This window comes from Engystomops pustulosus, chromosome 2, assembly GCF_040894005.1.
Source record: "Engystomops pustulosus chromosome 2, aEngPut4.maternal, whole genome shotgun sequence".
Taxonomy (NCBI): Eukaryota; Metazoa; Chordata; class Amphibia; order Anura; family Leptodactylidae; genus Engystomops; species Engystomops pustulosus.
The window spans coordinates 29,723,246-29,737,887 of NC_092412.1; the positions used below are offsets into that span (position 1 = coordinate 29,723,246).

Sequence of the window (14,642 nt, forward strand, 5' to 3'; positions counted from 1 at the left end):
AAATTGGCAACAATAATCTAGTCATGACTCGATGAAGCAGGTTTATCATATATTACAGCTAGAGGTGATGGCGTTAAATCTAGTTTAAATTAAGAAATCACTGTTGAGTATAACACGGGTCAGAAATCCTGCAGAATGTCTTCACTGAAGTGAAGTCATGTAGAAAGAAACAATTGAAAAGAGAATTGACAATACTTTGGGGAATATCACACGATACTGTGCCAAAGTGTCCGCTCCACCCTGTTTTGTAAGATGTGTCTATGGTAACTATAGTCACCTAATCCTCTAATCACCGCGCTGTAGGAATATATCAGGCAGCCGCTGGATCTCGGTCCATTTTTGAAGGTAGGGATTTTAAATAAAATAAATTTGGAAATGTGAAAACTCGAAACGAGTAACATAAGAAGATCACAATGCGCATTGTATTATGTGATTTCGATGATTTGACATTTTATGGGGTTTTTTTAGGTTCCATATTGGCTTTATAATTATAAGTAAATTCTATGTTATTATAGAATATATTTGAAGATTTATTACCTATTTTTAACCATATAATTTCTGGACATAAATATTTTACGGATAGGTAAATGTTAGGTAAAAGTTGGTTAAGATTCGCTCTCTACGACGCAATAAATTACTAGATCCAGCCACAGTATCAACAGGACAAGAAGGAGTTTAAGGCGCATCTACCACCAGGATCAAAGGTTGTAAACTAAGCACACTGACATACTGGTGTGTATCTGTTCTTCTTTTAGCTACTTATACCCTTGTTTCAATCAAAAAAGGCTTTACATTATGCAAATGAGCTTGAGGGGCTTCAGGCTCCATTAACACCTATGGATTCTGAAGCCCCGCAGTCTCATTTGCATAATTTTAAAAGCTTGGTTTACAACCTTTGATCCGGGTGGTAGATTTCCTTTAAGTAAAAATCCATCTTTGTACTAAAGGGACCCTGAATCCATACTGTTGTCATAATATAGTAATCTTCCATCGTTATCAGAGTATCCTGGGCCACCACTTTGTTCATTCAACTTTCGATCGTGTCAGTTCAATCAGCAAATGACGCCGGTTGTCAGACCAAGGTAGATCTTAAATTGATCACTTACCTAGGGATAAAAGGTTTTGCATTTAAAACCTGGATCGACCATTTAATAGCAAAAGGAAAAAAAATGAATTGAGGGGAAATCTTTTTATGTCATGAAAATTATTTTCACAATAAAACAAATATTAAAAGGGAAATAAGATTCAAAAATATATAATAAGAGCACCGCAGGGGTAGAAAATATGGACGCTGACCTGTGAGTAAAAGGATGGTTGATTCTCGAGACAAGACGAACAGCGAGACTGATTGATTCTGGCAGAGCCACTATGTGCCTCATGACCTGATATGATCTGGCAGCCATAGCTTTAAGTGTTGTCTCTTCCAGGTGGATGATCTGCGGTGTGAGCTTGTTGTAGAAGCTAATGCTATAGTTTTATAACTCTCTTCCTACATGGTGTTTTACAATGTTATCTCCTGTGTCACCCCTCATCCTCGTAGACTGTCAGCTCTTGTGTCACCCCTTCATCCTCATAGACTGTAAGCTCTTGTGTCATCCCTTCATCCTCATAGACTGTAAGCTCTTGTGTCACCCCCTTCATCCTCATAGACTGTAAGCTCTTGTGTCACCCCTTCATCCTCATAGACTGTAAGCTCTTGTGTCCCCCCTCTTCCTCATAGACTGTAAGCTCTTGTGTCACCCCCTCATCCTCATAGACTGTAAACTCTTGTGGCACTCCCTCATCCTCATAGACTGTAAGCTCTTGTGTCACCCCCTCATCCTCATAGACTGTAAGCTCTTGTGTCACCCCCTCATCCTCATAGACTGTAAACTCTTCTGTCCCCCCTTCATCCTCATAGACTGTAAGCTCTTGTGTCACCCCTCATCCTCATAGACTGTAAGCTCTTGTGTCACCCCTTCATCCTCATAGACTGTAAGCTCTTGTGTCACCCCCTCATCCTCATAGACTGTAAGCTCTTGTGTCACCCCCTCATCCTCATAGACTGTAAGCTCTTGTGTCATCCCCTCATCCTCATAGACTGTAAGCTCTTGTGTCATCCCCTCATCCTCATAGACTGTAAGCTCTTGTGTTATCCCCTCATCCTCATAGACTGTAACCTCTTGTGTCATCCCCTCATCCTCATAGACTGTAAGATCTTGTGTCACCCCCTCATCCTCATAGACTGTAAGCTCTTGTGTCACCCCCTCATCCTCATAGACTGTAAGCTCATGTGTCACCTCCTCATCCTCATAGACTGTAAGCTCTTGTGTCACCCCCTCATCCTCATAGACTTTAAGCTCTTGTCACCCCCTCATCCTCATAGTCTGTAAGCTCTTGGGAGCAGGGCCCTCACTCCAATTGTTCCATATGACTGTGTGTACTCTGTAATGTAATATTATATGTCCCCTATGATTTCTAAAACTACGGAATTTGGTGGCGCTATATAAATTAAGATTATTATTATAATCAATTGTTTTATTCAAACTGGACCTCATTTAAAGGGAACCTGTCACCAGGAGACCCATTTTTAGCACTCCCCCAGTCCCCACAGAGCATAGTACATACACTGCCAAAGTGTTTTTGTATTAAAAATAGGTTTTACAGAAAAAAAGATATGTTATATTGTACCTTTCATTAGCATCTGCTGTGTGACTAGGCAGTTGCCAATTGGGAGGGGCTGGAAAGGAGCAGTTCCCCCCACCCTTGGGAAACAAGTGATCTTTTCTAATATATGAATAACTCCCATCACTCAGGATTGGCTGTAGAGGAGCAGGGGGCGTCGCTAAGCCAAGTGATGGGTGTTTTCATATATTTGAAAAGGTCACATGGAGTAGCTGAATCCCAAGGGTGGGGGGGAACTGTTACTTTCCAGCCCCTCCCAATAGACAACTGCCTAGTCACACAGCAGATGCTAATGAAAGGTACAATATAACATATCTTTTTTTCTGTAAAACCAATTTTTAATACAAAAACACTTTGGCAGTGTATGTACTATGCTCTGTGGGGACTGGGGGAGTGCTAAAAATGGGTCTCCTGGTGACAGGTTCCCTTTAAAGAACAGAACCAAAGTGCCGTACCCCCACATGCCCCACAACTCGCCACAAATTTCTGCACAACAGAATTGTCATATATCTTTTTGGTCACAAATAGAGGATTGGAAGAGCTGGGACATTGAAGAGGAGGTGGGAATTGTAAGGTATGTACTGTGTATATTCTGGTCCTTGGCATCGGAGCGGGAGCGTGCAATTGATACCCCGTAGGAATGGTATCAGAAGGACATGCTGTGCATACAATACTAGGCAGAGCGGGTTCTTTATAATGGGGGAGCATGTAGACAGCATAGGATGATGGGAGTTTTGAATGAAGGTGAATGCACAGGTGAATATACACCCCCAGCAAGTGCCAGGGCCCAGAGCTGCTGGGGGGCCCACCCAAGGCTGTACAAATGGAATCCATGGCGGTAAAAGGGGCTGTAGCTTGTGATACAGGGTATTAGGGTGGCTTTTATAAAATAAACATATATGTTAGGGAACATTTTGGAGTCTTAGTTTCAGAATTTTTTAATGCCGCCACATCAGTTCACTGCAAAGGGGCCCACTGAGGCTCTGTCACCCAGGGGCCTTACTGGATCCTGGAGCCAACCCTGTGTGTAATAGCATATATTTATTGTAATGTGGCCAACCCTTTAAACTTTTATATGGAATTTCTTACATGTTATACTCAGTTTTAGGGGGCGCTCTACCGGCATTGTACACCCAATTACTGGCCTCAATATGGGGGCATGGTCAGTAGTTGTGGATGTCCTCTAGTAGTCCGCCCCCTACTTCCTAGCTGCCCAAACTAACTTTTGGGTGACTTTTGCATTTTTTAGATACCAAATTATATGTGATTGTTTTCTGTTTTCGGAGTTGATATGAAGAGACAACCAAGGAGCAGAATTCTCGGTGGAAACGTTAGCCTCTGGAACGTGACATCAGACGAAGAGGTTGCCAATGAGTGTCACGAACCGGACATGACTTCCTCCCTGGAGGATCTACCAGTCAGTAAGTAAAATATAGGACATTTGGAAAATTACCCTATATACTCGAGTATAAGCCTAGTTTTTCAGCACAAAAAAATTTGCTGAAAACCTAAACTAGGCTTATGTTTGAGTAAAAAAATATATATATCAAAACTCACCTTTCTGGCTTCCCCCGCTGCTGGCTATATACTGGGGCAGGGGGCTGGCTATATACTGGGGCAGGGGGCTGGCTTTATACTGAGGCAGGGGGCTGGCTATATACTGGGGGATATGGGCTGGCAAGCTATATACTGGGGGGCAGGTGCTGGCTACATACTATGGGACAGGGTCCAGCAGGCTATATGCTGGGGAGGCTGTGATTAATGCATTTCCCACCCTCGGCTTATACTCGAGTCAATAGGTTTTCCCGGGTTTTTGTGGTAAAATTAGGGGCCTTGGCTTATACTTCGGTCGGCTTATACTCGAGTATATACGGTATTAGAATTGTTGGGAGCTACCATACCTGTGTCTAGTAGACATGATGCTCCTCATAGAGCAGTGATGGCTAACCTATGGCACTGGTGCCAGAGGTGGCACTCAGAGCCCTTTCTGTGGGCACTCAGGTCATCACCAGAGATGACCCCAGGTATCCTCCTGCAGTCCCAGACAGCCCAGGACTTGCTGTGCACAGAGCTATTTTAAAGTGACAGCTCTACCTGGGACTATTTTCTGCTTTATTGGTGTCCTCAGGGTGCCGATATGAATGAAAGCTGTGACAGAGCAGGGAGTGTAAATCACAAATTACATTTCTGTGTTGGCACTTTGCGATAAATAAGCGGGTCTTTGTTGTAGTTTGGGCACTCGATCTCTAAGAGGTTCGCCATCACTGTCATAGAGCGTGTCTGGTGGGACCTCCACCAACCATATATTGATGTCCCATTCAAAGTTTTGACCATAAATATTTTAATATTCAAACAGGGAGGCATTTCTTTTATGTTGGCACACCGAAAAGGATTCAAGAGCTGACTGAGGAGGAAAGATTTTTTGAGAAAGAAGAAATTAAACTTCCATCAGGTGAGAACATCAAAAACTATGGACCCTACTCTATAGTAGGAATTGTCCAAAATCTAGAATCAATGAAAAAAAGTTAAGTTATAGGTCAGGGGGCGGAAGTGTTTAATTTTCCAGTAGCGCCACCACAGGGGAAATTAAGCATTACATTTGTCCATTCAAAGCAAATTGAAGGAAATCGTAAGGTCTGGTTTGGTCTGAAGCAGAAGACGAGGCCGGAAGTAAAGTTAATTCCAAGGCCACACACTTGGGTAACTTTAAAGTCAGTGACTGGGACTAATAGTTCTGATAATGTGGGTGAATGGTATAAGGTAAGTGGACGTTGAATAGACATAATTATTTTGGTAGACTCATGAGTAAGAGTACAGGAGGAGGAAACTTTTTGAAGGAGGTGGTAAGGCCTCAGTATCATTTTCTGAAATATCCTCAGAGGGTCAGAGGAAAAAAGAAATCAAAACAAGTTTCACCTTAGATCTTATCGCACAATGGGGAAGATTTACTTACCCATCCCTGCGCGATCCCCGGGAGCGTTCCCCGACTCCAATGCACGGCTGCCGCGATTCTCTAAGATAGTGAGCCCGATATCCTGCATGTGTCGCTTCCCCGCTCAGGTCCGCCGGAGTTCACCTTCTTCTTCCCGCTGCATGTAAGTGCTTGATCTTGCGACACAAATTTAAAGTTAAATCCTGCACTTTGTCCGAATCCGTCTTATCGTCCGACGACCCGCCCCCCCCTGATTTCTGTCCGATGAAAGCCGGCGCAAAGCACCAAAATCCTATCGCGTGCGACACAATTCCCGAAAAGTCGGAAAGCGCGGCCGCAGGACTCTTAGTAAATAAGCTCAAATATCTGATTAGGTAGTAAATTCTAGAAATCAGGTAAAGCACGTGAGAAGTCAGAAAAAAAAAATTATTATAAGGAGCAAAATAGTAGACGGAGGAGGCCGTGGTCTTGTAAGATGAATGTTTGTGAGTTCTTTTATCAAATTTCTTCACAAAAATGCAAAAAAAGGCTGTTTGGCAGACATTTTGGATTGGTTTAGAATTTTCTAATGACTGGATGGATAGACTATAACTCAAGGGCTGATCTTTATTAAGGATTTGAGGGTTTTGAATAGAAATATTTTAAGCTACTTCCTCCCACCGTATTTGAATAAAATCTTTTGGTTTTTTTTGTAACCTAATAAATAGTGAAACGGTAAAGTTTTAGTAATCTGAAAAAAATAGACATCACTCCTTGTATATTTCCAGTCTGGCTGGAAGAAGCCTCATTAATAATCCCCATGTGATATAAGCTTGAGTGGACGTGTTCATTAGGAGCGGTGTAATGGACATGGGGCTGAGATGTATGTGATGTGGCTGCGGAGGTGCTCGGCTACTGTAACAGTTTGCTTTTTCGGCATTGGCTTCGGCTCGACATGTTGGGATAATACATTAAAATGTGAATGTTCACTGGCCGGGACGTCATAAATATCCATCAGTAATATCACCGCGGCAGCGTATGTCATTATTAAATCAAAACTCAACCAGTGCAGTATTCCTTCAAGAGCGAAGCCGAGGCGCTTGTACGGGGAGACGCACAGGCACGGCCTCTCGAGTGGAAAAGATAATGTTCTCACTGATTTATTTAAGCACTTCCCTGCCAGCCAACATCTTTATGGGCAATTTATTATTGGTGGTTGAGGATGGTTGAATTAAAAACTGTGAATAAAAAAAAAAAACTAAATTAGAAAATTCTCATTCGGAATAGTTATGGTCAGGGTTGGACTTGGGGCAGTGCCCGAGAGATCGTGGCCACAGAAGGCTCCGGTGTAGGGAAAGTGTCTGCTTGTTTTTCCAGGGTGAATAGCAGCACTCTGTCTCATAGGCGGGGGCTGATATTATTAATAATAATAATAATATAATAATAATCATGATTATTTATATTCCGTAGCACTTTATAGATTATGGGAAACATATACAACCAAAATACAACATGACAGAGTAATAATAGTGTCATACCAAACAATGGGAGTGAGGGCCCTGCCCGCAGGAGCTTGCAGTCTATGAGGTTGAGGGGGTGACACAAGAGCTTACAGTCTATGAGGAGGAGGGGGTGACACAAGAGCTTACAGTCTATGAGGATGAGGGGGTGACACAAGAGCTTACAGTCTATGAGGATGAGGGGGTGACACAAGAGCTTACAGTCTATGAGGATGAGGGGGTGACACAAGAGCTAACAGTCTATTGGGATGAGGGAGTGACACAAGAGCTTACAGTCTATGAGGATGAGGGGGTGACACAGGAGCTTACAGTCTATGAGGATGAGGGGGTGACACAGGAGCTTACAGTCCATGAGGATGAGGGGGTGACACAAGAGCTTACAGTCTATGAGGATGAGGGGGTGACACAAGAGCTTACAGTCTATGAGGATGAGGGAGTGACACAAGAGCTTACAGTCTATGAGGATGAGGGGGTGACACAGGAGCTTACAGTCTATGAGGATGAGGGGGTGACACAAGAGCTTACAGTCTATGAGAATGAGGGGGTGATACAAGAGCTTACAGTGTATGAGGATGAGGGGGTGACACAAGAGCTTACAGTCTATGAGGATGAGGGGGTGATACAAGAGCTTGCAGTCTATGAGGATGAGGGGGTGACACAAGAGCTTACAGTTTATGAGGATGAAGGGGTGACACAAGAGCTTACAGTCTATGAGGATGCGGGAATGACACAAGAGCTTACAGTCTATGAGGATGAGGGGGTGACACAAGAGCTTACAGTCTATGAGGATGAGGAGGTGACACAAGAGCTTACAGTCTATGAGGATGAGGAGGTGACACAAGAGCTTACAGTCTATGAGGATGCGGGAATGACACAAGAGCTTACAGTCTATGAGGATGAGGGGGTGACACAAGAGCTTACAGTCTATGAGGATGAGGGGGGTGACACAAGAGCTTACAGTATATGAGGATAATGGGGTGATACAAGAGCTTACAGTCTTTGAGGATGAGGATGTGACACAAGAGCTTACAGTCTATGAGGGTGAGGGGGTGACACAAGAGCTTACAGTCTATGAGGGTGAGGGGGTGACACAAGAGCTTACAGTCTATGAGGATGAGGGGGTGACACAAGAGCTTACCGTCTATGAGGATGAGGGGGTGACACAAGAGCTTACAGTCTATGAGGATGAGGGGGTGACACAAGAGCTTACAGTCTATGAGGATGAGGGGGTGACACAAGAGCTAACAGTCTATGAGGATGAGGGGGTGATACAAGAGCTTAGAGTCTATGAGGATGAGGGGGTGACACAAGAGCTTACAGTCTATGAGGATGAGGGGGTGATACAAGAGCTTACAGTCTATGAGGATGAGGAGGTGACACAAGAGCTTACAGTCTATGAGGATGCGGGAATGACACAAGAGCTTACAGTCTATGAGGATGAGGGGGTGACACAAGAGCTTACAGTCTATGAGGATGAGGGGGGTGACACAAGAGCTTACAGTATATGAGGATAATGGGGTGATACAAGAGCTTACAGTCTATGAGGATGAGGAGGTGACACAAGAGCTTACAGGCTATGAGGGTGAGGGGGTGACACAAGAGCTTACAGTCTATGAGGGTGAGGGGGTGACACAAGAGCTTACAGTCTATGAGGATGAGGGGGTGACACAAGAGCTTACAGTCTATGAGGATGAGGGGGTGACACAAGAGCTTACAGTCTATGAGGATGAGGGGGTGACACAAGAGCTTACAGTCTATGAGGATGAGGGGGTGACACAAGAGCTTACAGTCTATGAGGATGAGGGGGTGACACAAGAGCTAACAGTCTATGAGGATGAGGGGGTGAAACAAGAGCTTAGAGTCTATGAGGATGAGGGGGTGACACAAGAGCTTACAGTCTATGAGGATGAGGGGGTGATACAAGAGCTTACAGTCTATTTGCGGCCGCATGTACAGCCCCGCAGACGGCAGTGTGATTGAGCCCTTAGATTGAGCAAGGCTAACTGACTGCTGTAGAACATCATAATTCATACCTCAGCTGCTGCAGAATATTTTAATACACATCTCAGTTGCTGCAGAACATCAAACTACAAACCTCAACTGCTGAAGAGCATCATAATGCACACCTCAGCTGCTGCAGAACATCATAATACACATCTCACCTGCTGCAGGACATAATAACGCATCATAATACACACCTCATCTGCAGCAGTTCATCACAATGCACACCTCATCTGCTCCAGAAGATCATAATACACACCTCAGCTGCTGCAGAACATCATAATGCACACCTTAGCTGTTGCAGAAGTACATAATACACGCCTCCACTGCTGCAGAACATCATAATGCACACCTCAGCTGCTGCAGAACATCATAGTACGCACCTCAGCTGCCACAGAACTACATAATACACAACTCAGCTGCTGCAGAACATCATAATATATCAAAATATTTAACAACATCTTAGTATCAAGCTCAGGATGTAATTGCGCAAAATTTGCAGTGGAAACCTTAAGTTTCAAGGTGATTTATGTAGGACAAAAATACAGAATGATTGCAATGTCCCATCAATAACCACAGTGGAAGTATTGTGAATTTATGACTATATGTGGTGTGAAAGTCTGTAGCGATGTCGGAACCGGTGGTAGGATCCTTTCCTATGGCGAAACCTTCCTGTAATAATGAGGTCACTGTATGGGGAGAATTTATAGCTTCCATCATCACATAAAAATATAGTCTCAGACTGTCCAAGACTTTTTATATTGGGACACTGGGTGCCACCACTAGGAGGCGCTTGTACTGTATACATTTATATTGCTTCCTTAGACTTCAAAGACATTTGTAGTAGTAGGATCTTTAAAAAAATAATAGTTTAAGCTACTTTGAAAACTTTTGGTAATTTTTAAAATAGTGGCAAGGAATGGGTTAACACTATCTGGTTCTGGTGCCATTTTGATAACAGCTAATGAGGAAGTTGTAAATGTAGTAAACATTGACGTGACATCAAGGTGACAATGTTTCTCCTGTACTTTTAGTGGAGCAAATGAGTCACCATCATAAGTGACAGTCAGATGAGACGACTACACGCTGGGTGTATTGTGTCTGTGTTATGTGTGTAGTGTGTGACACCGCTGTGCTGGTACATCTGTTAATGAAGCTGTTTCACAATTAAACTAATTATATGGCACCGTAGCCCTTTGGTTATTGTGATGGAGGGTAGCAAAATTGCATTTTATTTAATATATATCTCGGATTCAGATCTATGTGTCTCCTTGGTAACAGACTACACACAGTTTATGTAGTCTGAAAGTGCAGCAATGTAGGATTTTTTTGTCTGTACCATATTTATTGTTACAATATATGCATATTGGGTTACATTTACTTACCCGTCCCTCAAGATTCCCGCCGTCTGCCTCGATTCACCAAGATCGTGCATTAATTTCCTGCATCTGTCGCTTCCCCGCTGAGGTCCGCCGGAGTTCACCTTCTTCTTCCCAATGCATGTGAGTGCTGATCTTGCAACACACTTTGCTTTTTAAATTCTGCGGTTTGTCCGAATCAGTCGGGTTGTCCGACGTCCACGCCCCCAATTTGTGTCGCATGCAAGCCGGCGCCGATGTGACAAAAACCCGTGGCAATTCAGGGCAAAACGGTAAAAAAATTGCGAAACCTGACGAAAATGCGGCGTTCGGACCCTTAGTAAATGTGCCCCATAAATACAATAGATTATAGATGGAACTAGGAAACACGAGTACAATATCAGACTACACAGAGTTTATTTGTAGTCTGTAACCACGGAGATATAAAAGTCTCCAAGTGTAAACACTATTCTGGATAAAATGTCTAAAAAGATCCTGGAAAATGGGAAACCTTTGGGCATTGCGAGACGAAAAGATCCCAGACCGTCTCTGATATAAAAGACTTGTGGAGAAGTGGCTCCCATAAAAATGTTTTTTTGGAATTGTCTGCTGACAGGTCCTTGGCATTTCTAATGGGTGCTGGTCTATTCTAGGGTGCTTGGTTCTTTCAATGGGTGTTAAGGTTTCTGGGATTTTTTGGGTATATGTATCTTCTTAGTCTATTGGGGGGTTTAGCTCACTCTATAGCTATTTTATATCTATGGCTATAGGCCTAAATATTAATCTAGTTGGGAATAACCAGGTACAGAACATTGGGGCTAATTTAGGCCGCACTTTCGTCGGGTTTCCCGAATATTTCCGTTTTGCGCCGAATTGCCCAGGGATTTTGGCGCACGTGAACGGATTGTGGCGCATCGGCGCCGGCTTTCACGTCGGACAACCCAATGGATTCGGAAAAACTGCGGAATTTTAAAAAAAAATTGTGTCGCAAGATCAGTACTTACATACACCGGGAAGAAGAAGGTGGATATCGGGCGCACAAGCTTAGTGATTCCCGACAGACCCGAATCAGCGTGGGACAACACACCGCAGGATCGCGACTGGACCAGGTAAGTAAATGTGCCCCAATATCTTAAGGTCCGCCACCAACCCTGGGACTCACCATCAAATTATAATTTTCCCTTCTACCACTATATTTATACAGCACAAAGAAATCCCTTATAAACAAATCCTTGGCACAATGACTAGATGGCGGTGCACCTTCACACCAATGTCTAATTTTAGGCTAAAATGTCACGCTATATAAATAGAAGCTCCGTAGTACAATGTTGTGAGAGATCACACATCCTACAGGTGAGCAGAAGGGTTGTGCAGCCTCCTTCCCCCACCATTAATAACACTGGAGACGTTATATGTGGTGGGAAGGGTCTACCGATGTCTTCTCATGCTCCAGGACCAGGGTGCAACTGCTACCACTGCCCTTATCATTACTGAATGAATGAAGCTATACCAGTAAAATAAAATATGACTCCTTATTGTTGCAAAATATGATAAAACATGATGATAAAAACATTTGTTAGCACCCCGAATAAGGTGCTTTGGAGGTATGCAGTACAGTGACGGTGACACAGAGAGAAGGGTCGTCAACCTGGACAGTATTGGAGGAAATGCAGGTAATAAAAGTTTGCAAACACTGATGGCAAGGAAAGGTAGGTGAAGTATAATAAAGTACTTTAGCATGTATGTAGTATAGGAGAGAAAACAACTTTGGCCAACACTGGACCATGTGTGGTCAACCAATAGACTGCTTGTAAAACCTTACCGGAAAGGAAAGTGCTCCACTGTCCGTGATGACGACAGCCCCGACGTGCGTTTCGGCTCGGATTGAGCATTCGTCTGGGTCGTCGAACCACTGATCTTTCCATAGATTGGGAATGCTGAAGTCCCTAGCCAAGTTGAATTTCCAGGACCCTCTATCAACCAGGGGAAGGTTCTTGGCCAGTGAAGAATACAATCATCTTGTATCACTAAACTGGAGGGAATCCCTCATCTTACCTCTCATGTATCAGGTCTTGGTACTGTTCTCTCCACATTCACAGTCATGGAAGCTTTCCTCCTACCCCCCTCGGAGGTATCTCACCATGGACAGCGGTGACGGATCCCAGTCCTTCTATTTAGGTTTCTGGGACTCTTCCCTGTCTTACTTTCGATCTATAGTCATTCACGATTGATTGTTTAAAAGTTTTCAATTGATCACAATTCTAAAATTTTGTGGAAAAACATATTGGGGGTTATTTATCATTAGGCGGCTACTTGGGACAGTTCTATGACTATTTTTGGAGCTCCGGTGCCCATCAGATTTATTAAAGTGGCTTTGGCCCTTTAATAAATGTTCTAATGGTCTATTTTTCTGTCTGGAATTAGCAGTAGTTCTATGTTTAGTCCAGTTTAATGAAGAGGTGTATATTGTCCTGTGAGACTTTTTAGCAGTGAAAAAGTCTCAAAAACCCTCAATGTGACTACTTTGAGGCTTTTTTATGCCAGAAAAACCCAGGAAAACCAATCATAACTAATCCCCATTTAATTTAATTAATAATTATTTTAACAGCTGAAATTATCATTGTTCTGCTCCCCGGGCACAAATCTCACCACCATTCAAGACAATCCTACAGCTCTAACGTTAGTCCTTTATTCTCTCTTCCAGCAATTCAAATGGATAAAATTCTGAAAACGGAGAAGACTTTCCAGACGCCTGCGGCTCAATATAGGAACAGCTACCTGACACAGCCCAGCCATTACTCCCGACACAAGGGGGTCAGAGGTGAGGCTCAACCCTATCCTACAAATATCTCAATTCATGGTTTCCCATTTAAAATTTGAGGGAAATCTTTGTAGACATCTGGTCATAGGGGCATATTTATCAGGACCTCTGCGCACCGCCACTGGCGCAGAGGCCCTGAAATAATCACAAATGCTAGCTTATTGCTAGCTTTTGCGATTATTTTCCCCAATCCGCCACCTTCACGCCAGTGGGGCGTGAAGGGGCGTGAAGGGGGGGGCGCGGCCGGCCGAGCGGGGGGCGCGGCCGGACGGGAGTGGGCCGGCGCGGGGCGTTACTGTCCCCGCGCCTGCGCACTCGCTGCTGCCGGCGACTTTTCATACGTGAAAAGTCGCCGGTTGCGTTTTTTTCTACGCCAGGCAGGGCCTGGCGTAGGATAAACGCTGCGCGACTGGCTGCCCGATACATGAAGAGGCAGAAGCCTCTTCATGTATCGGGCTGCGAATTTGCAGCGGCGGGGCTATCATACGCTGGCGCTCGAGCGCCAGCGTATGATAAATATCCCCCATAGTGTCCAAGGAGCACAGTGGTGAAAAACTTCAAGGGGCAATTTCACCAACCTAGCAGCCCCCTCATGTAGGGTATGAAATTTGCTTTCTGACATCCTCTATTTTATTTTAAATCTCATTTCTCATTAAATCTCATATATATAATTTATATGAAATTATTTAAAATTTTCTATTAAAAAAAAATCTCCTCCCATGCAAATGAGCTGAAAAGAGTCAATTTTAAAGGTTGAATGGGAAACATAAGCTCACCTTTATTCTGGGCTCTATAGCAGCTAGAACTATACTTGGTATCATATTAAAGATAAAGATCTCAGTTTTCAGACCACATCAGGATTGTAGTTCTGAATGCTACAGAAGACTTGCTCAGAACTCAGGTCACCTACGCAATGTCATTTCTAGAATTCCCTTCTTTATGTGAAATTTTGTCTGTTTAACTTTAAGAAAAACCCTTTAAAATCATATGCAAATATGCTGAGAAGAGTCACTTTTTGCCTGTAATGAATTGTTTATAGAAGATGCAGGCTAGGGTGACTTCAGATGCCCCATATTCAGTTCTATAAAATCTAGAATCATGCTTTTGTATAACATTAAAGAGAAGTATCTCATCTTTCAATTCAAACTACAGAGCTAGAGATACAGGCAGGTAAAGACATAGGTAGGAACTGGATCTAAATCAGCAGCTCTCATTCTAAAGACTAAATAAACAAAGAAAATTGATGTCTCCCCCTTCCAGCCTCTAAAGTGACCCTTCTTTCTGCTCATTTTCACATCAATGTGTAGAAGATTTTATTTAACAGGTAGACGGATGAGATTTCACATAGAGGAGGGAATTCTACAAAG

General features: G+C 43.4%; 1 protein-coding gene across 1 annotated transcript in view; it reads left to right on the forward strand.

Annotated features, from left to right (window-relative positions):
- The first annotated feature begins 266 nt into the window (after positions 1-266).
- The window catches only part of C2H11orf97 (chromosome 2 C11orf97 homolog), a 42,349-nt gene continuing 27,973 nt past the window's right edge, over positions 267-14,642 (forward strand). The window contains exons 1-4 of the mRNA XM_072134141.1: positions 267-345; positions 3,951-4,085; positions 5,021-5,116; positions 13,159-13,275. Coding sequence (XP_071990242.1) covers positions 3,956-4,085; positions 5,021-5,116; positions 13,159-13,275 — 343 coding nt within the window. The 5' untranslated portion in view covers positions 267-345; positions 3,951-3,955. The remainder of the gene's footprint in view (positions 346-3,950; positions 4,086-5,020; positions 5,117-13,158; positions 13,276-14,642) is intronic.